The sequence below is a fragment of the Chlamydotis macqueenii genome, chromosome 1, assembly GCF_036417535.1.
Source record: "Chlamydotis macqueenii isolate bChlMac1 chromosome 1, bChlMac1.mat, whole genome shotgun sequence".
Classification (NCBI taxonomy): domain Eukaryota; kingdom Metazoa; phylum Chordata; class Aves; order Otidiformes; family Otididae; genus Chlamydotis; species Chlamydotis macqueenii.
The window spans coordinates 191,684,989-191,709,905 of NC_141556.1; the positions used below are offsets into that span (position 1 = coordinate 191,684,989).

The 24,917-nt window shown below is 39.3% G+C and overlaps 1 protein-coding gene across 1 annotated transcript in view; it reads right to left on the bottom strand.

Annotated features, from left to right (window-relative positions):
- Nucleotides 1-24,917, bottom strand: part of BRCA2 (BRCA2 DNA repair associated) — a 43,656-nt gene that overhangs the window by 5,454 nt on the left and 13,285 nt on the right. Inside the window, exons 10-20 of the mRNA XM_086742127.1 lie at nt 20,021-24,853; nt 18,733-18,825; nt 17,207-17,276; nt 16,399-16,817; nt 15,187-15,377; nt 13,251-13,438; nt 7,153-7,323; nt 6,505-6,856; nt 5,684-5,839; nt 3,621-3,765; nt 225-346 (exon numbers count right to left, since the gene is read on the bottom strand). Of these exons, the coding sequence (XP_086598253.1) occupies nt 225-346; nt 3,621-3,765; nt 5,684-5,839; nt 6,505-6,856; nt 7,153-7,323; nt 13,251-13,438; nt 15,187-15,377; nt 16,399-16,817; nt 17,207-17,276; nt 18,733-18,825; nt 20,021-24,853 (6,740 nt within the window). The remainder of the gene's footprint in view (nt 1-224; nt 347-3,620; nt 3,766-5,683; nt 5,840-6,504; nt 6,857-7,152; nt 7,324-13,250; nt 13,439-15,186; nt 15,378-16,398; nt 16,818-17,206; nt 17,277-18,732; nt 18,826-20,020; nt 24,854-24,917) is intronic.

The window sequence follows — 24,917 nt, forward strand, 5'->3', positions numbered from 1 at the left end:
CCTTTTTTTTTTGTAATCTAAGATATTATTACTCTATTTCAACAAGCATTCATTAAAATATTTTCAAAATTTTTAATCTTAATTTATTTAGCAATAAACATGCTGTAGAAAATCTCAAAAGGCAACAAAAATAAATAGTAATTTAATGGTTGATTTTAGCAGGAGGTAAATTTTAAATTATTCCACAAGTACTTCAAAATTAGCCCAGTAGGATCTACAGTTACCTCCATATAACCAGGATCAGATGCATTCTGAATTGCTTCATAAAGTTCTGCACCATCTTGCAAATTATGGATTTGCTGTCTTGTGACTATGCGTGATCTCGGTGTTGTTCTGCTAGTTCTCTCTGCTGAAAAAAAGCCATTCCATTGAGTACAAGCAATATGCTTTAAAAGTGAAAGAAAAAATAATTATGTAAGAGGCACAGTAGTATTTAGGCCTTGCCAGAATAGAAAAACACTTCTTCTATATAGGAACTGATATATATGCGTGTGTGTATATATATACACACATATATATAAGGAAAATACAAGCAGAAAAAAATCTCATTCATTTAAATACAAAGATTAGAATACTATATAAACTTTGGGGAAGCCAGTACCAGTGTCTGCACTTAGGAGACGGTAGGAGACTTGACGGGCCGCCACAAAACTTCATCGATACTTGACCCTATATGCTGTATGTCAGTTACTTTCTCACATACAGCAGAAAAGTAGAAAAGTCTCAAAGATACCAAGATCTTGGACATGAAGCCTCCTTAGGACACCAGCTGAAAGCCAAGTTAATGTGGCTACATTAAACTATTACCCTCTTCTTAGGTAAGTAATTTTGCTGCTAGCATTTTGCTGAACTCCTTAGTGTAGTAGACTCCAGTATAGACAAGTTTACCAGTCCAACATAAAACAACAAAAGGAGGTGACTGATATGTGGGAGTTGCTATCTGTGAAGTTAAGAATTATAAAGTAATCTCAGATTTGAAGTAAGAATTCAGTTTTGGTTTGGTTTTTTTAGGGTAGGGCTTTATTTGCTTTTTCCTTGTTATTCATGAGTGACTTCAGGTTCTGAGAAAGCAGCTAGAGAACATCTCACAGTGTTACAGATCACCACAAGACAGATTTATTGGAAAGGGAAAGGCTCTCTGGGTTGTACATATGACCCTGTGATATTTGAACTGCATAGGCCACACTAGTGAAGGAATCCTATCTGTTCCTGGGAAAAACAAAACAAAAAAACCCAACAAACTAAAACCAACAAAAACCCCTCCCAAAAACCAGACCAGAGTATCAAGGCAGCTGGAATCTATGATTAGCGTGGCCAGAATCCTAATATCCTTCCTCATTCCAGTTTTACAGAGTCAAATCTAAGAGGAAGCAAACCAGAAACTACTGCTAGAAATCACTGCCAGAGGTGTGGAGTGTCATCCCATTACAGAATCAGAAAATGGTTGAAGCTGGAAGGGACCTCTGAAGGTCATCTTGCCCAATCCCCCAGCTCCAGCAGGGTCACCTACAGCAGGCTGCCCAAGACCATGTCCAGTGAACTTCTGCATATCTCCAAGGATGGTGATTTCACAGCCTCTCTAGGAAACCTGTGCCCGTGCTCGGTCACCTTCACAGTGAAAAAGGGTTTCCTGATGTGCAGAGAGAACCTCCTGTGTTTCAGTTTGTGCCCACTGCATCTGGTCCTGTCACTGGGCACCACTAAGAAAAGCCTGGCTCTGTCCTCTTTGAACGCTCCTTCAGGTATTTCTGTACACTGACCAGATCCCCCTGAGCCTTCTCTTCTCCAGGCTGAACAGCCCCAGCTCTCTCAGCCTTCCCTTCTATGTCAGAAGCTCCAATCCCTTAATCCAATCCCTATGTCAGAAGCTCCAATCCCATCTTCATGGCCCTTTGTCAGACTCTCTCCAGTATGTCCCTGTGTCTCATGGACTGGGGAGTCCAGAATTGGGCACAGTACTCCACATGTGGCCTTACCAATGCTAAACAGAAGGGAAGGATCATGTCCCTACACTTGCTGGCAACGCTCCTCAACTTCTTGTCCACCAGGACCCCCCAGGGCCTTTTCTGCAAAGCTGCTTTCCAGCTGGGCAGCCCCAAGCATGTACTGGTGCCCGAGGCTGTTCCTTCCCTGGTGCAAGATTTGCACTTCCCTATGTTGAACTTCATAAGGTTCTTGTCAGTCCATGTCTCCAGCCTTTTGAGGTCCCGCTGGATGGCAGCACAGTCCTCTAGTCTATCAGTCATTCGTCCTAATTTTGTATTGTCAGCAAACCTGCTGAGAGTTCACCGTTCCCCATCATCCAGATCCTGTTAGAACAGGACTGGACCTAGTGTTCATCCCTTGTGTACACTGCTAGTTACTGGCCTTCAACTAGACTTTGTGCTGCTGATCACCACCTGCTAGGCCCAGCTGTTCAGTCAGTTTTCAATCCACCTGTCTGCTCGTCTAGCCCTTGCTTCATCAGCTTCTCTATGAACATTTTAAGGGAGACAGCGTCAAAAGCCTTACTAAGTCAAAGCAGACAATATCCACTGCTCTCCCCTCATCTACCCAAGCCAGTAATTTCATCACAGAAGATTGTCAGATTAGTGAAACATGACTTCCCCTTGGTGAATCCCTGCTGAATACTCCCAATCATCCTCTTGTCCTTCATGTGCCTGGAAATGGTTTCCAGGATTATCAGTTCCATGACCTTTTCAGGGATCAAGGTAATGCTGACTGGTCTGCAGTTAGTCCTCTGGGTCCTCCTTCCTGTCCTTTTTGAAGATAGGAGAGACATGTGATTTCCTCCAGTCTTCAGGCACCTCTACCAATCACCATGATCATTCAAAGAGGATCAAGAGTGGCCTCACAAAGACATTAGCCAGCTCCTTCAGGGCTTGTTGGTGCATCCCATCACTGGCCATGGACTTACCTATCTCCAGTTAGCGTAAGTATTCTTTAATTGATCCTCTCCCACCAAGGATATGTCTTTCTTGCTTCAGACTTTCCCCTGGTCTCCAGGGCCTGGGATTGCTGAAGGCTGGTATTACCAGTTAAGGCTAAGGTGAAAAAGGCGTTCAGTAACTCAGCCTTCTCCATGTCCTGCATCACCAGGGTCCCTGTCCCATTTAGCAGCTCCACTGACCTCAGTATCTCCACAGTCCCGCAGTGCTTGTGAGGAAAGATGCTCAGTGCTCAGTCTTGGTGTTCAAGTCTATTGAGATACATCCTAAGCAGCGCCCACTTCTGGGTGAAATATTAGTGTCAGATCTTTGAAGAGAATGGAATTACCAATTATACAATTTTGTAGCACTTCCCTGACCATTATCTCAGTGGTAATTTTTTAGTAGCCTGGCTAACAACGTGTTTAGGAAGACTTTCCTAGATGGCTGCAAAGCCAAGCAAGTAAGTATGTAACTGTTTTGTAGTGAAAGGTCTTGATAAATACGAAGTAAAAAACCTAAACCAATAGCCAACCTAAACCAAAGCCAACAACAACGAAGAAAACAACCCAACACCTGATCTCTGCTTCTCTTATCACCAGAGACGTTTTTGTCAGTTTCTTTAAACTCTTCTGTAAACACCAAAAGAGTTTTGCTGTTCTTATTACGTGTTCTTAAACAATGAAACTTTACCTTCATGCTCTTCATATTCTGCTTGGATTTTTGCAAACAGAGCTTCCAGTTTCTTCTGTTGATCGTCTGCATGCTTGGCAGCTTCCCTTTCTTCAGCTCGGCTGTTACGAAACACGTATGAACCAGCTGATGTCTTTTCCATCCACTGAAATAAAAAAAAAAACCCAAAAATCAAACTTTTAAAAATTTTTAACTTCATCTAGCTTCCTTCTAATACTCACTGTTAAGCAAAAATGATTTAAAAAAATGAACAGGCAGAGAAGTTCTTTCAGTAAAATAGGTAAAAGGCAAAACTGCACAGCACTAGTTGGTAAATCTTCACTTTAAAGATACAGACAGAATGGAGCAGTAGTCAAAACTGCATGATTTAACAGCTGAAGAAACCACAGCTTATAGTAATAGGTATCAATGATGCAATTTAGAAGATAGCTGGATCCCACTGGTAGATACATTAAGATACAAACCATCAAATTCAATGCTTAAAAATATACCAGAACTCCACTCTACCCCATTTGTCTTTCCACATCAGCTGTACTGTCTGTTTTAACATGCTAGACTAGATGCTGTAAAAGAACTATGATGATGTTCTGCAGATGCTCTTAAAACTTTTTCTAATGGTTCCATAGGACTACAGCCTTGTCCACAACCCTGCCAGAACGGGCTTGCCTGACGCCTTAAGTGCCTGGTGGGAAGAGACAGACGAGCCAAAGGAGGAGGTCACTGCTGCTGAAAGTGGTCCCTTCCCTTCCTCTTTGCTGCACAGTCCCTTCTTTGCCCTTGCGCTGGCTCTAGCATATAGCTGATCTCATTAGACCACATCAGTTTGTTAATTCAATAGTCAGCAGTTTGACTAACTGCATGCCATTATTTCCTGCACTATTCACAGTTTGACACCTGTAATTAGTGTTACTGTGATTCCTACACTCCTTGACTCTTAAGGCAAAAAGGAGACAGATAGCTTAAGTTTTCCTATCATTTTGGTATGTTCGAGCAAGAGTGTCAGGGGTTTTTATTTTATTTTATTTTATTTTTAATTAATAAAAATCAACATCAGTACATGAATCTCTTGATATAATGAGATACAAAGCACCACTTTCATCCCCAGCCTGGAAGCCATTTACTGTGATGTGGTTACAGATGACAGTCCCCTTTCTTGGGGGGGATAGATAATAAATGTCAGTTCTATCAGGCAGTTCACATAGTAAGTGCTGTAATTTCCTCCATTAAAGTAATGACCTAAATATCAAAGTAATGATCCAAACCAAATATTACTATTACCTTTGCAGAATTCATTCTATGTCGACCACCTTACACAACACTTTAGAAAGAAAGCAATGAAAAAAAACCCTATATGTACATGCCAAGTGTAACATACTCTGAAGTGTAACAAAATCTGAAAGTTGTATCCTGGTTAAAATGTTAACATTAAGAGGATTGATTACTAAAAAATTGTTGGCATTGTTATAAAAACAAGTAGTTACAGTGAAATCTGACCACATTTAAAATGTCTGGATATCAAGTGGTATTTAAAACATCTTCATTCTGTTTTACGCCATAATCACATTGTATTTGCAGTAATACTTTCAAATAACAGATCTTGGACAATATAGCCAGCTGCATGTAAGAAAAAGTACTCTTATTAATGGTTATAAATATTTAACTTCTTCGCAGGGATACATATGTTAATAATAGAAAAAAACTGGGCTTCACTTCTACTTGGAGTTGAAATGTCAATGCTTTTTCCTCCTTTAAGACAAGTACTGTGCTTTTTACATTACAGAACTGAAATTCAATGATTTCTGGCTTTTTGAAGCTGAAAGCAAAGTCAGCCAGAAGATAAGTGCAAACTGAAACTCTTCTTAAAGCAGGATATTCCAGTCCTGAAATACTAAATACATGCAACCCTGCAAGAACCACTCCTGTTCGTTGTACACATCATGGTACCTTTTCTTAAATTTTTTAGGTCTCTATATTATATCTGATTTGAGGAATGATATAGCAATTCACTAATATAATTTAGATCACATAGAACCTGTTAGATTCATAAAATACTTACACCATACCTGAATTGGGTAAGTTCTTTGAATAACTACATCAATACACCCCACTGCACCACCCTCACTGTAAAGCGATGACAAAGGCAAAGGAAAAGGTCTGGGATCCCGATGAAATCCTAGTTTTGCATGCCACCGTGCACATCGAGTGCTGTTTGCTGAAATCTGAATAAATTAAATGTTGAATGATAAACTGTCACTGGTAGGTCAAAAAGTTATCCAACTTATTATTTCTAGAGTAAAGACTATTTTCACAGACCTAAGAATATCTTTTTTTGCACCTGAACATACGACGTTTTAATTTCAAGGTTTTTTTTTCACAGTGAAGAATGTATTTTAAATAGGAACTAAAAATTTGAGGAGTTAAAATTATCTAGGAAATGAATGTCTATGAGACAAGCCATTGCTTTATACCAGAAGAGCAAAATTTTTATGCTAAGAGTTCACATAGCACTTTAATCATCCTCTAACAAGTCGAGCCCCTCGCACCCAAGCCCACCCTCTCACAATCTATTTTTTTCCCCCTCTTCTTCCTCCAGCTTCCATATTGTCTGTGATAAATAAAGACTTTTTGTAACTTTGTACTTAACCAGATTAAAGAACTAGAACTGATAAAACACGCAGCAAAATTTGGCAGAATTCTATGTTATAAACTTCTCTTCCAACCCTACTGAATAAGGTCAGCTACCTTGTTATTAAACTTCGACAAAACTTTGGCTGTTTATAAAGACCTGACAAAACCTTTACTGTTTACAAAATGTGGCTCAAGTAAATAGCATCTATCACATCTCTGTCACATCCAATCAAGCTGAACTAATATTTTGGTTTACCTTTAACATAAGGGAATCTGGAGCTTCCAGTGGCGTACATCCATTTTGAGAGCCAACAAGTTCTGCTCCATGCACTATGATCTTCTGACCAACAGTCAGCCTTCTTCTATGTAAGAAAGCTTTGAGAGGTGGATCCAGAAGAGCTCTAATCCCATACCAGCCATCAGTAACTTCAATTATTGCTGCTGCTTTTTTACTTTCCACATTCTTATTGCTACTGCTAGGAGATACAACGGTGTTTAGCGATATGATTTTAGAGACACACAGCACAAGTGTTTTACCTGCCGCATCATCTCTCTCCATTATTTTTTTGATTGCTGATCGTTTACTTTTATCAACTTCCAAATCATACCTACAAAAAAGAACCCATGATGCTCTGTTAAAGCAAATGAAGTCTATCACATTGTTTTTCCTTAAAACAATTGTAGCAAACTATTGCTTAATCAATCTATATGATTAAGTGAAAGTTACCTAAATTTTTGCAAATAACGGGCATTACATTATTAATGTCAATATGCATAAGTTTAACAATAGAAGCATTCTGATAAATAGTAAAAGCAAGGTAGAGGTGCTTATTTGGTAATATTATGAACTAGAAAGCACACAGTATCACTAATTACAACTCTAAAGATATTGCTATACACATACCTATATTTCAACTGCAACAGCACTGTTTCTGGTGTCAAACATCTGTTAGCAAATTTGTGTGGAAAAGATACTTCCATGGCTGCCAATTTCCATACAATCCACCTATAGTGATTGTAAACCCAGGCCTCTGTTATTAGCTTGGGATCCACACCAGGAGTGTCACAGAGGGCTCTGCAGACAAATTGTTAATAAATTAATCTAAAATGCATTTTAAGTTTTTACTTGCGTATTTTTCCCTAGCATTGTATTTAGTATATGTTCATAGGCAACATTAACAAGGAATATTTATTATGGTGAAAACAGGAAGGTTACATTACATAACCTGATCTGGTTATTGTCTGAACACTGAAGTTTTGCCTTTATACACTTTGGCAGCATGCACATGCATGCATGCACGCATTCTTGAAATTAAGACTTTAGACCCTAGCAGTAGCTCCAGGGGCACACTCTGTCTATTTCACGCAGTTATGCACATAGCATTGAGGGACAGAAGTGTGCTCTGTTCCCTTTCAGCCCTGGAATTTCCCCTGTTTGCTTGATGAGTTCATGACGATCCATGCCCCTCTACTTCACAATTTCTAGAATTGTGGTTTGAGTGTTTTGTCTTTGTTTCCTTTTTTTAAGCCTGAATGTGGACAACGCATTTCAAAGAACTTTCTTCTTTGAGTTACTACTGAAGAACTATCTTCTCTCCATTGAGTAACTCCTGAAATGGACTTTCATTCTGTGTTGAGTCCAAGCTGCACCACCATGACCTGCATGAGTTGGGTTGGAAACATCTAACTTTTCCCAGTTCTAAGTCACTAGGAAGGTCATGTCGTTAAACGCAGAAGAGAAAGAATTAGACTAGAGATTCAAATAACTGAGCGATTAGACAGATTAGGACACAAGTTAAGTCCTATCAAAAAGTAATTTTTCCAACTTGTCAGAAAGTCTCAAGAAGATTTTAAGGAAGTGTATTGCGGTTGACTGAGGAAAAGAAACAATTTAAAAGCCAAAAAGTCATATACAGGAAGATAAGGAGCAGGCATGACCATCAAATTAATTATTACTACATTAGAAGAGAGTCAAGCAATCTCAGTCTTTAGGAGATACTCTGTGATCTTTTGTGAAGGACGATGCAATTCAGGAGTTAAAGACAGAATTCAGTGGAAGCTTAAAATCCTAAATACATATAACTAAATGAAGGCATATATGTTCTAGGAAATCTGGTTTATATACTTAAAGGGATAAAGAGACAGATTCAGCTAACCAACCAGTATGTATTCTCAACCACATGCTTTACATACAGCAAACCCAGAAAAGATACAGGAAGTGAAGGCAACCTCCCGCACGACATCCTTCTTCCCGCACGACATCCTTCTCTCTAAACTAGAGAGACATGGGTTTGATGGATGGACCACTCGGTGGATAAGGAGTTGGCTGGATGGCCGCACTCAGAGAGTGGTGGTCAACGGCTCGATGTCCAGGTGGAGACCGGTCACGAGTGGCGTCCCTCAGGGGTCCGTGCTGGGCCCGGCCCTGTTCAACATCTTTGTCGGCGACATGGACAGTGGGATAGAGTGCACCCTGAGCAAGTTCGCCGACGACACCAAGTTGTGTGGTGCCGTCGACACGCTGGAAGGGAGGGATGCCATCCAGAGGGACCTTGACAGGCTGGAGAGGTGGGCCCGTGCCAACCTCATGAAGTTCAACCACGCCAAGTGCAAGGTCCTGCACCTGGGTCATGGCAATCCCAGGCACAAATACAGGCTGGGCGGGGAATGGATTGAAAGCAGCCCTGAGGAGAAGGACTTGGGAGTGCTGGTGGATGAGAAGCTTAACATGAGCAGGCAATGCGCCCTTGCAGCCCAGAAGGCCAACCGCATCCTGGGCTGCATCAAGAGAAGCGTGGCCAGCAGGTCGAGGGAGGTGATTCTCCCCCTCTACTCTGCCCTGGTGAGACCCCACCTGCAGTACTGTGTCCAGTTCTGGAGCCCCCAACACAAGAAGGACATGGACCAGTTGGAGAAGGTCCAGAGGAGGGCCACGAAGATGATAAAAGGGCTGGAGCACCTCTCTTATGAGGACAGGCTGAGAGAGTTGGGGCTGTTCAGCCTGCAGAAGAGGAGGCTCCGGGGAGACCTGATAGCGGTCTTCCAGTACCTCAAGGGGTCCCTACAAGAAAGATGGGGAGAGGCTGTTTAGTAGGGCCTGTTGCGATAGGACGAGAGGTAATGGTTTTAAAATAGAGGGGGGTAGATTTAGATTAGAAATTAGGAAAAAATTTTTTACAATGCGGGTAATAGAACACTGGAACAGGTTGCCCAGAAAGGTGGTGGAGGCCCCATCTCTGGAAGCGTTCAAGGCCAGGCTGGATGAGGCTCTGAGCAACCTGACCTAGTCAGGGATGTCCCTGCTCCTTGCAGGGGGGTTGGACTAGATGACCTTTGAAGGTCCCTTCCAACCCTAACCATTCTATGATTCTATGATTCTCTTGTAGAAGAACACCTACAAATTGCTTGAGGCACTATCAAGTATTCAGGGTCAGATCGATACTGACACCCAGAGCAGCTTCTGACATCAAAACCACTGTAGCTATTCTGAGATATTTAGTGGTATGTTGGTGATTTCTCTCTTCTGTTTCTGAAAAATGAACATGGAGAAAGCTGTATATCTGATGGCCTGGCCTGACCACAGAATCAGGAGCACATCTGAAAATGTCTGTTAAGACAAGCTGCCTCCGGATCAAGAAGCTCTAAAAAGGCCAATCTTTGGCACATCTAGGCATAAAATGTTTTGTGCAAATACTTTAATACCTTTCCCATTCACAGGAAAATTGTATGAAATTAATCAAGATTACCTCCAACATCCCTAAGCAGCAGATTGCAAATACAGTGATCTAGAGTTGTATGCATTGTTGGCAGAGATCTACTGCTTCTTGACAAAAACAACCTCAAAGCTCACATTTCCTATTGATTTGTGTAGTGGTCTTGCTTGTTGGCCTAGAAAAAGCACTTTCACATGAGAAAAGAATGAGCAGCATGCTTTCTAAAATGCATGCAACTCCTGAACACTGACACGTAGGCAAGAGGTCCTGCACCGTAACTGCACATGGATGAACATCCCAGACAGTCTTTTACACATCTACCATAAATGCTTTGCAGGAACATTCTATCTAGCAAGTTATATCCCCAAAACATTCAACAATTGTGTCACCACTGGAGGGAAATGCAGAATCAGGGATGGAATAGCAAAATACTTGCCAAATGGGCAGGAAACAGACAAGTAACAAGTTAGGTCAAGTTCTGCATACCCTGCCTCTGAGTGGCTACATAAACGCGTATGCCTACACGTTCCACAGCTGTCAATGAAACAGTTGGGGCATGCGATGCCACAGGGTGCAAAACGGAACTGTGGGAGGATTAGCTTCGCCTTACAGTATTTAGAAAAAAAAACACAATTAATTTTAAGGACTGCTTTGAGACAAAGTTGTCTACTGTCAGAGAGACTTGAGAACTTCCAGAGCAGCACGCAAAAATTTTTAGAAGCCATTTCTAAACAAGTGAAAGACAAGACAGTGATTTGGAATGGACAGTGTGGATTTACTACAAGCAAATCATGCCTAACCAAACCAACTGACTTCTGTGATGAAGTAACTGGTGCTGTCAGCAAGGGGAGGGCAGTGGATGTTGCATATGTTAGCAAGGACTTTGATAATTTCTTACAGTCTCCTTATAATGAAATTGGTAAGGTATGAGTTGGATAAATAGAAAAGGTGGGTGCAAAACTGGCTGGAGCATAAACAATTGTGATCAACAGCACAAAGTCCAGCACGTGGGCAGTAACTAGTGGCACCTCTCAGATATCAGTACAGGGACCAATGTTGTTTAATGTCTTTGTTACAACCCAGATGATGAATGGAACATGCTTGCAGCACGTTTAGGGATAAGACCAAATTTGAGGAAGTGGTTGATAAACAGGGGGGCAGGGTCGCTATTTTGAGGGATCTGGACAGGTTGGAGAAACAAGCTGGCAGGAATCTCATAAAAATCATCAAAAGCAAAGTCTTGCACCTGTGATAGAACAGCCCCATGCAACATTAGCAGGCTGAGGCTGACTGGGAAACAGCTTCGCAGAAAAGGATCCAAGGTCCTGCTGGACAACATGACCATGAAGCAGCAATATGCCCCTGCAGCAAAGAAGCACAAAAACATCCTGGGCTGTATGACAAGCAAAGCCAGGAAGGCAGTGATCCTTCTCCTCTCTTCAGCACTTGGGAAACTGTATCTGATTTTCCAGATCCAAAGAACCCAGCTTTAGATTCACCAGGACAAAGAGAACCCACAGAGGGTTTGCTGTGCTCTCGGAGGCTAAGCACATGGCATACAAGCTAAGAGGGCTGGGTTTGTTTGGGTTTAAGAGAGAAGGAAAAGAGACCTTTTTGCTGTCTACAACTACCTGACTGAAGGATTCAGACAAGACAGGGACAGACTCTTCTCAGAAGCACGCAACAATAGGATGATAGGCAACAGACACAAGTTGGAACATGGAAAACTCTGATCAAGAGATAAGAGTTGTTGTTTGGTGTTTTTAAATGACTAGAGTGGTCAGCTGGCACAGGCTGTGCAGAGGGGTTGTCGAATCTCTGTCCTTGGAGGTGTTCAGCTAGACAAGTCCCTGAGTTTCGAACTGTGTTGAACAGAGGCTTGGACTGAATGACTGCCAGTGGTCCCTTCCAGCTTAACCTATTCTATGATTCTGTGAACTCCAGCACTTGACTGATCTTCACTGAGTAGTTGTTGGGTATGGACACATAACATCTCCAGTTGACACCAAAAACATCTCCCAAAGTCATGGCAATGACTTTGGCGTAAAAAATGTTTCCCAAAGTCATGTGGGAGAAGCTAATAATGATGTTGACTTACTAGCAAGAGCAGAAAGACTTTTTTTTTTTTCCCCATGAGGAAGTACAGATCACAATGTGGAAGTACACATCTTACACTAGTCACTTTTCCCATATCAGATTACTAGCACTAACTTCACCAACTCAAACTTTCAAATAAACGCAGTCCTTGAGCTTGGAACAGACCTCTCTCTATCGCACTTTGGTACTGGGAAGCAAATGTTGCAAACCTCTTGAACTCTGATACTATGTAGGTTTGCAATGCATGCTTGACTACAAATACTACCTAAACACAGGTCTTAACTGGTTGTATGAATGCAATACCAGCAGTGACACTGACTTGAAAAAAGAGCATCTCAAATTTATGGAAGAAATCAGAAAGTAATGGTAAAGCATTTTCTGAAGTTTTGCTGGAACAACAGTACACTGATAGTTCCTTGTTCTGTTGCACATGCTTTTGATGAAGTTATAATGTACAAACTTGCTTACAGTAAAACAAAACAAAATTCTAATGAAAGTGTATAGCAGAGATGCACTCAAAATAGACACTTTTTTTTTTTCAGCTGATCTTAGATGACCTGCAAAAGGAGGGGTAGGAGGACCAGGAAGAGTGCAAGGGTTGTGTGTGTACTTCTTTTTTTGCTTCTTACATACACTCCAAGGAAGCTTGAATGAGTCAGTGAGTTTTACTACTGAAGTCTTGACTTCTTTCAAATCATACTATAAATCTAGTTTATTTTTGTAAGCCAGCTTTAAAAAAAATACTGAAAAATGTATTTTCAGCCCTGTCCTGCCCTGCCCTTCACTCCCATCAAAAAACTCCATCGAGCCCAACAGAAATAAATCCTTTTCCATTTGAAAACAAAATCGAAACCTATTAATGCTAATTAAACAAAGTGTTAAAGTGCTGAATTAACAGAAAATGGTAACATTTTTTTCTAGACTATTTATGCTGTTGAAGAATCCCCAGGGATTTTCTGAATTGACTTTGTATGTTTTCTTTAATGCTTAGTGAAGATCACTAACATTAGTCTACATAGTAAATTTACAATCCTACAATATCTTCATTTATGCTATCAGAAGTGTACTAAAAATGCACAGTAAAAAAGTAGTCAGAGCTTTAAAAGATCATTGCATTGGATTTACTCTACAGGATAAGAGAATTACTTACTAATAAATAGGATACTTGTCTCAAGTTCATAAGTAACAGTACCTGTAGAACTCCTTTTTTCCAGCTTTTCCCTCATCTGTAGGTATTAGCCATCCTCCATCAGCAAGCTGCATCCCATTTCCAGCTAATAAATACTCCTTACTGAAAAAGTCTTTGATGAGGAACTGGAAAGATTCTGCGTTTATGCTGTTAACTTGTATGCAATGTGTTGAAACACCGTATGTGTAAAGCTGCAAAAAATTAGATTAAAAAGAGAAAATAATGACTATACAGGAAGAATCCAGCTGAGGGGTTTTAGAGCTAATGCTGTAAATTCACATAAAATAGTTCCCTGAGCTTCAGTCAGCTTTTGTCTCACCTTGTCATTTCATACGTAATCCAAGAGGAACAGAGGAATACCCATCAATTATTTCAGCAGAAGAACAGCATCACAGTGTGCTTTAAAAATGTTTTAAAAAATTAAATAGTTTTGAACCTTCACTGTACCAACAGCAAGAGGCTTTTGATATAGAATCATAGAATCACAGAATCACATGGTTGGATGGGACCTATAAGATCATCTAGTCCAACCGTCTTCCCACTACCATTGCTGCCACAGCTACTAAACCATATCCTGTAGCTTCTCATCAAGCCGCCTCTTGAACACTGCCAGGGACGGAGACTCCACCACCTCCCTGGGCAGGCCATTCCAGTGCCTGACCACTCTTTGGGAGAAAAAGTTTTTCCTCATGTCCAGTCTAAACCTCCTCTGGTACAACTTGTGGCCATTTCCTCGGGTCCTGCTTGTTGCCTGGGAGAAGAGGCCAAACCCCTGCTCATCACAACCTGCCTTCAGGAAGCTATAGAGTGCAATGAGGTCTCCCCTGAGCCTCCTCTTCTCCGGACTGAACAATCCCAACTCTTTCAGCCGCTCCTCATAAGACTTGTGCTCCAGACCCCTCACCAGCTTTGTTGCCCTTCTCTGGACATGTTCCAGGGCTTCAATGTCTTTCTTGTAGTGAGGGGCCCAAAACTGAACACAATACTCCAGGTGCGGCCTCACCAGCGCCGAATACAGGGGGATGATTACCTCCCTGCTCCTGCTGGCCACACTATTTCTAATGCAGGCCAGGATGCTGTTGGCCCTCTTGGCCACCTGGGCACACTGTCAGCTCATGTTCAGCTGAGCATCAACTAACACCCCCAGGTCCCTTTCCTCTTCACAGTCCTCCAGCCACTCAGCTCCGAGCCTATAGCGCTGCACGGGGTTATTGTGGCCAAAGTGCAGGACCCGACACTTGGCCTTGTTGAACCTCATGCCATTCAGCTCAGCCCAGTGATCCAGCCTATCCAGATCCCTCTGAAGGGCCTCCCTACCCTCAGGCAGATCAACACCGCCACCCAACTTGGTGTCATCTGCAAACTTACTGAGGGTACACTCAATCCCCTCGTCTAGGTCATCAATAAAGATATTGAACAAGATGGGCCCAAGTACCGACCCCTGGGGGACACCACTTGTAACAGGCTGCCAGCTGGACTTGACTCCATTAACTACTACCCGCTGGGCACGGCTCCCTAGCCAGTTCTTTATCCAAAGAAGGGTATACCTACCCAGTCCACGGGCAGCCAGTTTCCCTAGGAGAATACTGAGATATAGACTTACCTGAGCTTAAATTTTAACCGTGTTATCTTAAAACAGCTCTTCCTATGAGTTAAAAGTCAACAGTAACTATAATTGGTCGACTTTTTCCTTGTTTGATCCTTCTCTTTTTTAATTATAATACCACAGAGACATTTGTGACCCTTATTATTTGGAATAGTCTTAAAAAGTGTGGCTATGCAAAGCTACTTAAAAACTGTAGCAACTGGTGTAACAGCTACTATAAATACTTGTCTCAAAACTGAAGAATGTATCTGTTCAAAAGCTACTGAGTTTTTCTTTGCTTGTCCTAAGGAACAGACCCCAGGAAAGATGCACAGTAAGAAGTTATCAATGTACCTCTTCTGTAGAATAAAAACTAGGAGATTTCTCTTCTACTGCAATTTTCAGAGAGATTCTATTTCTTGCAGATGTTTTAATGACATAAAGACTGCCTGGTTGTGAGCTAATATTTTGCTTATATTTCTTTTTAATTCTCATCTCCTGTAGATCTCTGGCACAGTGCAGATTTCTTATCATCTTGATCATAGCTGCAAAGAAAAAAAAAAGTCATCAAAACCTTTCTACAGCTTATATTAGCTTAAGACATGCAGTCATACTATAAAAGCAGATCAGAGAAGCATATTTTTCTAAGCCACTCTGCAATTTTTTAGAAACTGCAACAGTCTAAATATTCACAGTTTAATGCATTTAAAAAGCAGTTTACTGAAAGCATTTGAATATGTATATGAAATTAATGATAGAAAATGAATATGAATATGTAAGTCCTTGAACTAAACTTAAATCCAGATACTTTTCCCATCAGACTGAATTCTATCTTCATATAAAACTCCAGATGACCAGAAATTAGTTGACTATTATAAACTCAGTAACCCTGAGATTTTCATGTGTAAATACAGGATCTAATTCTGCAAATGTTCGTGCAACTGTTCAAATATACACAAGGAGTCTTTCTGACAAAATCCAGATTATTTCATAGTATCAGTTGCAGAAGTTATACACACTGGAACATTCAGGAGAGCTTAGAAGGCATAAATTCACATGTTAAATGAAGTCAAACAGTTAAGTGTTTAAACTCTGCCTCTTTGAAAATGATACAATCAGTCATTTATATGGTTAAGCCTACATTTTAATTAAAAAACAGAACGAAAACAAGCTTCTATAAAAGTGAATGAAGTATAGCAAGGCTAGTCTTTAAGGTTCCTAGAATATTTAACTTAAGATTTATATAAAAATCAAATATCAAATGAAACATAAGCCATCTTAAAAACTTATTTCTGAAGCATCATGTGAAAAAAAAATGTTCATGTTCTTAATTAACTTTGGAAATGAGATGCATATGCTTTATTAGGAGTGCAATATAAAATACTAGGAAAGTAATTATTTTCTGATTTTCCTGGGGAAGACAAACAAACAAAACCCTAAAACCTAAGCTTAAAAAGAAGCTGCTTCTTATTTAAAAAAAGAAGCCTGACAGAATATGCAACAAACCCTTAAAGCTTCAGTTCTGACAGTATTCACAACATGTAAGTGATCAAAATCTGAAAATACCTAAATTGCCATTTTCCAAGTCAGTGTCTGCTGCATGCTGGCTGCAAGACTGGTGATCCTGAGGTTCAGCAATATTTTGTTCAGTCATGATCTGATTTAATTCCGTCTCTTCAGTTGTATTTTTGCTGATTGGCGAGTCACATCTTTTACTGCTGTCTTTTTCACCTGTAGAAAACGTCTGCTTGGTTTTGAAGGGTGGAATAAAAGTTTTAACATTTTTGCCAGATTTGTGCAAACTTCTTGTTTCTTCACTGTCTTTTGCTGAGGCCTTACATGGAGTAGAAACCCCTGAAGTACCATTTGAAGACTGCCTTAGGGCACAGTGCTGAAAAATGGCAGGTTTAGATTTGAATCCTTTGAAGTCTTGATCTGGTAGAGTAAGGGTAGGATTCTTGACTTCTTGTCGTTCTTTAGTAGCCCTACAGAGAGGAAAACATTTAAGCATAGGTTTCAGCTTCCTGACAAAAATCTTTGTCAGGATTTTGATATTCTTAATTTAGTAATACAACTTCGAACACTACGTCAATAGAAAGACAAAATATCAGTCTTTGACATTTTAAAAACTGAATACTTAATTACTATCTATTGAGAAAAGAGAAATACAAGTGTAAAATTTGTTTAGCATCTCACTGGTTTCCTGCAGCAAAGCGCATTATATGGTAATTTGTTTATTTTGAAGTAAAATTATTAGTCTGTTATAAAGTTGGGTAGCAAATTAATTCCATATATTTTTGAAAAGCTACAAGAGCTTGTGAGGTTTTAAGAAATTGCATTAGAAGAACTCCAAAATATATTATAAATTTCTCACCCAAAAGGTTGACAAGTTACAGGTTTTAAAGGAACATGGTACATAAATTTTCTTCTGTCTTTGAAAATACCTATAAGATAATTAGAAAAAAAGTTTAGAATTGGTACATTACAGGGACAGATATTTAAAGCACATGTTTTTCTATAATAAAGTTATATATAGAAAAGTTTCCAGAGTAGATTTAAACAGCTTTGTTCTTTTTGTTTTCCCCTGAAATAAAAGCTTTGTATAAAACATCTGCAGACCAGTTGCAAAAAGATCTAAAGGATAACCAGTCACAATGCTGAATTATCAAAAGTTCCTATTTGTGAGCCTGCAAAATGTTTTTAGGCTCCTGAAAGTGAAATGATTATAATGTATTTAATTCCAGGCAGGCTGACCATTCAATTTAGAACTCTTTCAGCCATTTTTTTTTTTTTAAAGTCACAACAGAAAAGGGCACATTTGCACAAACTCCTCTTTCCATCACTGAAGAACATGCTTACCTCGGAATTATCAACATAACTAAATCATGTCTGCCTGCAATTTAAACTCATTTGTACTATGCCCTCATGCTGCAAAGAGGAAGTTTCATAAGAGGAGTCATATATACAAGATGTCACATGTTCTAGAAGTCAGAGGCAAGACTGTACTGGAGATCAGAACTGCTTTCAGTTGTTCCACCAAAGAATAACACTGTTCAGATCCTGCTGCAGGGTAGGGTAATATTTACACATGAAGGATGTAGAAATATTCTCTGGCAGCAACTTACAAATTCCATTTAAAACTTTCTTTAAGTCATAGGTTTTATGCTTAGAACAGATTTAGGACAGCATTCAGGAACCAATATACTGGTTAAACCAATATATTTGATGAATCTTGCTACTGAATTCTAGGTAAGAGCATGCAGTGCTTAGAAAGAACAAGTTCCTTACACAAGACAACTTATCCCATAACCAAAAGCTGTAGCCAAAAATCACATTATCCTAATACCCTAATCACACACTAGCTTTATATAAAGTATCAACTCAAACTTTGAAACCTTGATTTCACTTTCATAAGCCTCCATATTACTGGGTCAAAATATTAAAAGCATCTGTAATGTAGAAACCTATCAGTGAGTATCTTCTTCACAAATTATTATAGGATGAAATTACCAGTATCTTCTCATGTTCCTGTAGATAAAGTTTTTAATTGAGTCACTACAGATCAAGAAAAAAATATTCTTCTTACTGAGACTAGAATTTGTGAGATTTAGGGTTGTGAGAAACTGGATAAATTCCTACCAAGCTGAAAATTAAACCAGAGTTTTTGCAGAAGTAATACATTGTAATATACTTAGACTCTACACAATAAGGCATACCATTAATCGTGTGATTTCAAGTCAGCAGAGACATTACCATAGCAGCTTCCCTGAATTTTCATGATTATATGGATAAAAGCAGCAGTTAAGCAATGTGATTATATGTTAGTTTATTGTAAATTGAAGAATTCTAAAGATAACAACTGACATCAGATTACTGCTTAGAAAACAAGGCTAAAATTACCATCAGGGGTGCTTTTCGAAGCTTTCAGAGATCTGGGAGGATTCTTTGTTCTGTTAAATTCCAGCAGTAGCTGTCTTTTAATTGGAGGTTCTCCTAGGATAAAAACACAGATTTTTAAAAGTGATGTTCCTTTTAAGTTCAATTTCTTACCAATACTGTATAACTTAATTATAATTTCTAAATAAAAGATTCAAGAAGTCAGAGCAAGCAGAAGTAGCAAGTTTTCAGGTCACACATCTGTATTAAACGACCTTTTCAAACACAGAGCTACTTCACCACAATTTGCAAAAGTTTATTCTGTACAGAATTACTGTATATTGCGTTACTAAGAATGATTTCAAGCCTCCATACAATGAAGCCTGCTGCAGAATCTTTTGTGGTCAGTAGGTCTGTTTCTCCAAATCAAAGTTTGTAAGCCTTAAGTTATCAAACATACTAGAGACAGTCTGCCTCAGAAAGCGCACCACGGGGACTCCAGCAGCACAGCTCACCTGTGTCTTCTTCTGTACTTCCAGTAATCAAAGAGTCCCAACAGAATTCTAAAAAAGTGCGTAGCACATCTTTTGCAGAAGCTTTAACTAAGGATATGGTTCAGCTGTGTCACAGTTTCAGGCTGGACTGATAGAGTCCTATTTGCATTTTCAGGCCTACCCAGACTTTCCTGCAGTAGCCTGCTTGACCTTTATACCTGAACTTGTGCAGCTGGGCAGCCGCTCTGTTGCAATCTACCCTTCCATAAATAGTTTCCAGCTAGCCCAGGTTCCTGAACAGGTCTGGGCCACTGTACAAGCATTAAGTACCAATGCTTCAGCTACAAGACAGATCAGTTTTAGATGATAAGAAACTGCACTTTTAGACCAACAACTATTTTTCATATCAAACCAGCAATCTCAGTACAAGTGAAACCTTGTCCTCACCTACAAGGCACAAAAAGGTGAAAATGGAAATATTACTACTCATTTTTCAATTAAAACCCACTAGATTTGTGCACAGAAAAAAAAAAAAGAAGTCTGCTCAGAGAGAAAAGCAGCAGGAGCTTTCCTCCTTAACTTTAGGATAAAACAGCAAAACCTGCACACCTGCAACATTACTCATCACAAGTTTAGCTTGTACTGTGCATTTAAGGCCAGAAAGAGTGGATGAACTATTGCCTGTAGCAAGAATTCTTGTCACTGACACCTAAAGAAAGAACTTCAACTTCTATATGACCTAAAAATCAATGTGACATGCAAAATCCTCAAACAACCCACCATGCAGAAATAGGAACATATACAAGACAAAGACCTACCAAGTGAGTGTTTTTCTTCCAAGTGCCTCTTCCCAAAGGTTTTATTTTGAAAGTTGTTATCCAATTTGCCACTGAAGGACTGTGCAGCACTAATTTGTACTCCAGAATTGGAAAGATCATCTTCCATAAAGGCTCTTGCACTTTCTACAGCCTCCACTTCCAAGTAATGTTTTGGAGTTTGGAGAAGATTAACACTCGTTTCTGCTTTAGCAGTAGCACTGCATGAAATTGCTTCAGACTCTGTTTTCATCCCTAGATTCAGCTGCTCTTTTCCAAAAGACCTAGTCTCCTCCTGCTGAAAGCTATTTTTAAATGATGTTAACTGGTTGGGTTTTTTACTACATGGCACATACTCAGGCATTTTGACATGGTGAGTGCTTGGAAAAGACTTCATTTCTTCAGAGTAGATGCTTTTTAAGTCAGACTCTTCATTGCAGCTTTTTTCAAATTTGGATTCTGAGATCACTTTATCAGTGAAAGATTTCACACACTGACCACTCTCTTTAACTGCACTAAGCTGATCTGTAATGCAAAGCCCACTGCTCAAAAAGTCATCAGATTCTTTTAAAATTGCCTTTGCTTTCTGATAGGCATTTTTAGAGACTGCTACCCGCTTTCCACTTGCGGTGCTGAACCCAAAAGCAGGATCTGAAATCAATTCAGTGCTGGCATTTTCTTCCCCTTCTGGTAACACTATCTGCATTTTCCTAGGAACTACTTCAGTGTGCATTTCAGACTTTTCAACATCTTCCTTGACTAGAAGTGCTTCTTGCACATGCAATGAATTATTATCTTCCATTTCTGAAAAGAGCTGTCTAGCTTTCCTGAGTGACTCTTCTGATAGTTGTACAGGCTTACCACTTGCTGTACTAAAAAATCCAAGACTGCCTGCAGAAGAATCTGACTGCTTTATCTGCTTAGCTGGAACAGGCAAGTGCCCTAAAAGCTTAACATTCTGTCCAAAGCATTGCCTCTGAGAATTTGGAACAGACTTGGAATCTACAAATGTGTTTGCACCTTGGTGACCATTTTCACTAACACTTGCATGTACTTCAATATAATGGGATGCAGCTGAGTTAATCTCTTCACTTCTCGTAGCATTTAAAAACTTAGCGGAATTAGGACACTTAGCATGAGTGACGGAGGGTGAATTTCCAGCAATTTCTGTTTGATTAGTTCTCGAGTTAGTCTGAATTTCGTATTTTACAGATTCACCATACTCCTCTTGAAACATTTGTCTGACTCTGGCTAACGCACTTTCCGAAACACAAACTGCTTTACCTTTTGCTGTAGTAAACACAGTTTGTTTCATGTCATCCTTTTGATTGTCAACATTAAGTGATGTTTCTTTTAAGCTGGTTAAATTAGTTTCGTCTTCAGGAAGACTGACTAGCAGCTGTTTTTGGCAAGCATTAACTACGGTGTCTGTGATGCAGTTTCTATCAGCACAAGGTTGATTTAAATGTTCTAAGTCAAATTCCTTAGTGTCACACTTCAAATTAGAAGAGCTACTTTTTGAAGTTAAGAGGAGGGATTGATTAGATTTATTGTTACTATCCTCAACAAATGAAGTAATTTTTGTATCTCCAGGCGCAGAATTATCTTCAAGATCATTTGATACCTTCCTTAAATGCAGAGATGCAGCAGAGTGCACAGGAAAATCATGCATGTTTTCTGAATCATCCCTCTCTTTTGCTGAGTATTCCATCTCTCTCTCTGCAAACAGTTTTCCATCTTCAGACAAATGGGTTCTACTTAAAGCATCACTCTCCTGTTCAGGAATGGATTCCAATTCTGACTTTCCAGGTCTGATATCAGCTTTTTTACGCACATATGAAGTTACCAAACTTCTATCGCAATCTTCACCTAGATTAACAAACGTATCTGTTTGAACAGTATGAGGAATCACAGTGTGTTTAATGGAACTGCTCTCTACTGTCTGCTTAAATTGATCTCCAGGTTCTCCAGGAACAAGGTTTTTATTAAAATTAAGTTCTTCTGGATCACACTGAGCAATGCTTTCAATACATAAATCACAGTCTTTGAAACAATTTTTACCACATTTCCTTTTCTTTAAGGGATTCTCAGAATTGTCATTATGTGCCTTCCCTGCATCAACATCTTCCGCAAAAAACTGTTCAGCTTTAGCCAAAAATCCATCAGCAATTGTTATTTTCTTGCCACTAGCAGTCTGAAAACCAGTCAGATAACTCCCTTTCACTTCATCTTTTTCAACATTCTCCTCTTGCTCGAAATGTATTTGATGATGATGACATGAATCTATTTTTATTCTGCTTTCATTCACTAACAGGTTCTTATCATGGGTAGTGTCTTCTCCTTCCATATTTTCATGATTTGTCTTTTGTTTATCAGAGTTCTCCAAAACATTTACATCTCTTTCTCCACATGGTACGTTAAGCAAATGTAGAGAATGATCCAAAGCTGCATCAGAAATGGATATATCACCACCAGCTGGAGCTAGAAGTTTTTGTGACAAGTGTTCATTTTCCTTTGTCTCTTCTCTTTTCTCATTAGGAGACAAGTTTTCCATTTCATCTGATATGTTTAAACTATGTTCTTCTGCAGCTGTAATACCATCTCCTAGACATGTTACACCTAATGAGTCTTCATGCAAACTACCTTCAACGTGGCAATCTCCTTGATTCAAAACCTGTTTGGAAGTTTTATGATTCTGGTTACGTTTTTTAATGGATGATAAGCTGTTGATGATAGTACTACTGAAATTAACATTTTCATTATATTTTACTGATCTTTTTGTTTGATGTTCTGTATCTTTTGTGAACAGTGTACTAATATTTTCCTCATTTTTTTTCTTTGCATGGTGGGAAATGGCACCTGTGCTTTTGAAATCTGAAACACAAATTGTTTTTCCTTTGTTTTCTTTTGAAATCTGAAACACAAATTGTTTTTCTTTTGTTTCTTTTGCCAGGGATCTGGCAAAATTACAGTTAGATGATATATGTCCTTTTGAATTGCGACATCTAGCACTATTTTCAGAAGATACAAACAAATAGTTATCATCATCCAAGTCCCTGAAGAGCTCTGCAGATCTGGTCAAAGCCTCCTTAGAAATATTTAATTTTTTACCTCCAGCTGAAGTAAAGCCTACAAAATTAGAAAAGTGGTCCTGTTTAGCTACTGGAAAACTCCTATCAGATATTCTACTTTCATTTCTGTCTAAGTTAGTAAAAGTAACCTTTTTGTCATTTTTATGGAAAACCATTGCATTTTCTTTTTCATATTCCACCACTTCAGAGTTTTCATGTGTCTCCTCCTGCTTGGTACAATACTTGTCATTTTCTACTTGATTTTCAGATTTAAAAGTGCTGCAAAAATCAGTATCTTTCCTTGTTTCAGGAATATTTTCCACATTCGTTGTTCCATGTGTTTCTACAGTTCCAAACTGTTGAAAGGCATGATTTTGTACCACATTACTTTGCTTTCTAAACTGTGTAAATTCAAACTGACTACCTGTTTCTTCCAGGATACTAGAAAGTTCGGCAATTTCAGCTTCTTGGCTTGCTGTCAGCATTTGATTTGTTTCTTGCAAGCATTGTTGACTTCTAGGAAAGCATTTACATGAGGCAGCTCTATGTGGAATAAACTGTGTATGCGTGCGCTCAAGAAAACTTGCCTGCAAATCCAAAGAATCAGACAAATCACTGCCCAACTTGCTTTCTGAATCTGAGAAAAATGTATTTTCCTTTTTAACTTGATTTGAAATGTTTCTGACTTTTTCCATGGAAGAGGCTTCAAAGCATTCATTTTCAATATCTTTGAACAGCATTTTGCCTTTTGCTATACTGACTTCAGATAATTTAATCTGCTTATTGGAAGCAGTCTGAAAGCCACCAAAGCCCAGATTCAAACTGCATGCATTAAGATTTCCTGATGATTTCCCTTTATACTTTAGGTTTTCCTTTGACTTTGTGCTGGAATATATAGGCGCTACTTGTTTATCCTCTTCAGAAATTACTTCATTTAAAGAATTATCATCTATACAATCTAACAATTCTTTAGCAATCTCTACAGCTACATTATTGCAAGCAGCTGCTTGAGGGCTTTCATTGTTTTCAACTGACTTTGGTTCTTGATTGTTGGCTACAACTTCTGAAAAGGCAGCTGCATCTGTTTTCCCCCCTTGTTTTAACCCAGTACTATCATTTTCTGAGCAGTTTATTCCCAAAGGTCCAAGTACTTCTTTACTGTCAACCACTGACCACTGGCCTGTAGCATGCCTTTTATCAGTTGTTATTTTATTGCAACAGTCACTACTGGCTCCATTTATGCCAAACTTGATCTGACTCAAAGTATTATTGAAACCGTCGTTTGTCACAGACGTAGTGTCATGGTGAATATCAATAAAGCGTTCATTATCCCTAAGAGAACACACAAGTTGTTCTTTAAGGCTCCAAGGTACAGTGGCTCCATCGTCCACATTCGCACTCACATACTTATCTTCCTCGCGTTTCTCTAAGCAGCAGCCTTTAGGGAGCAATCTGGAACGCTTTCTTGCCATCAGGCATGCTGAAGCTAGAACTTTACGTTTTATATTTGAAATTATTTCTCTATTTAAAGAATCTGTTGTGTCTTCTTTATCTGTATTTGATACTTTCAAACATTTTAATGATGTAGCAGGTTGATCCTCTCTTGCATTTTCTCCCAAGGCTCTTAGGTCTTGTTGTTTCAGCCTATCGGTGAAGGAATTATCAGAAGAATTATTCATTATATCCATTTTTAAAGTACAAGTGCTGAAATTATTTGCCTCGATATTCGATTGCAAATGCTTCCTCTCAGCAAAAAGCAGGCAGTCTACAAAAGAAGACATTACAGGAAAAAAAAGTGTTAATAAATTAGTTCTCATTTATGCAAACAA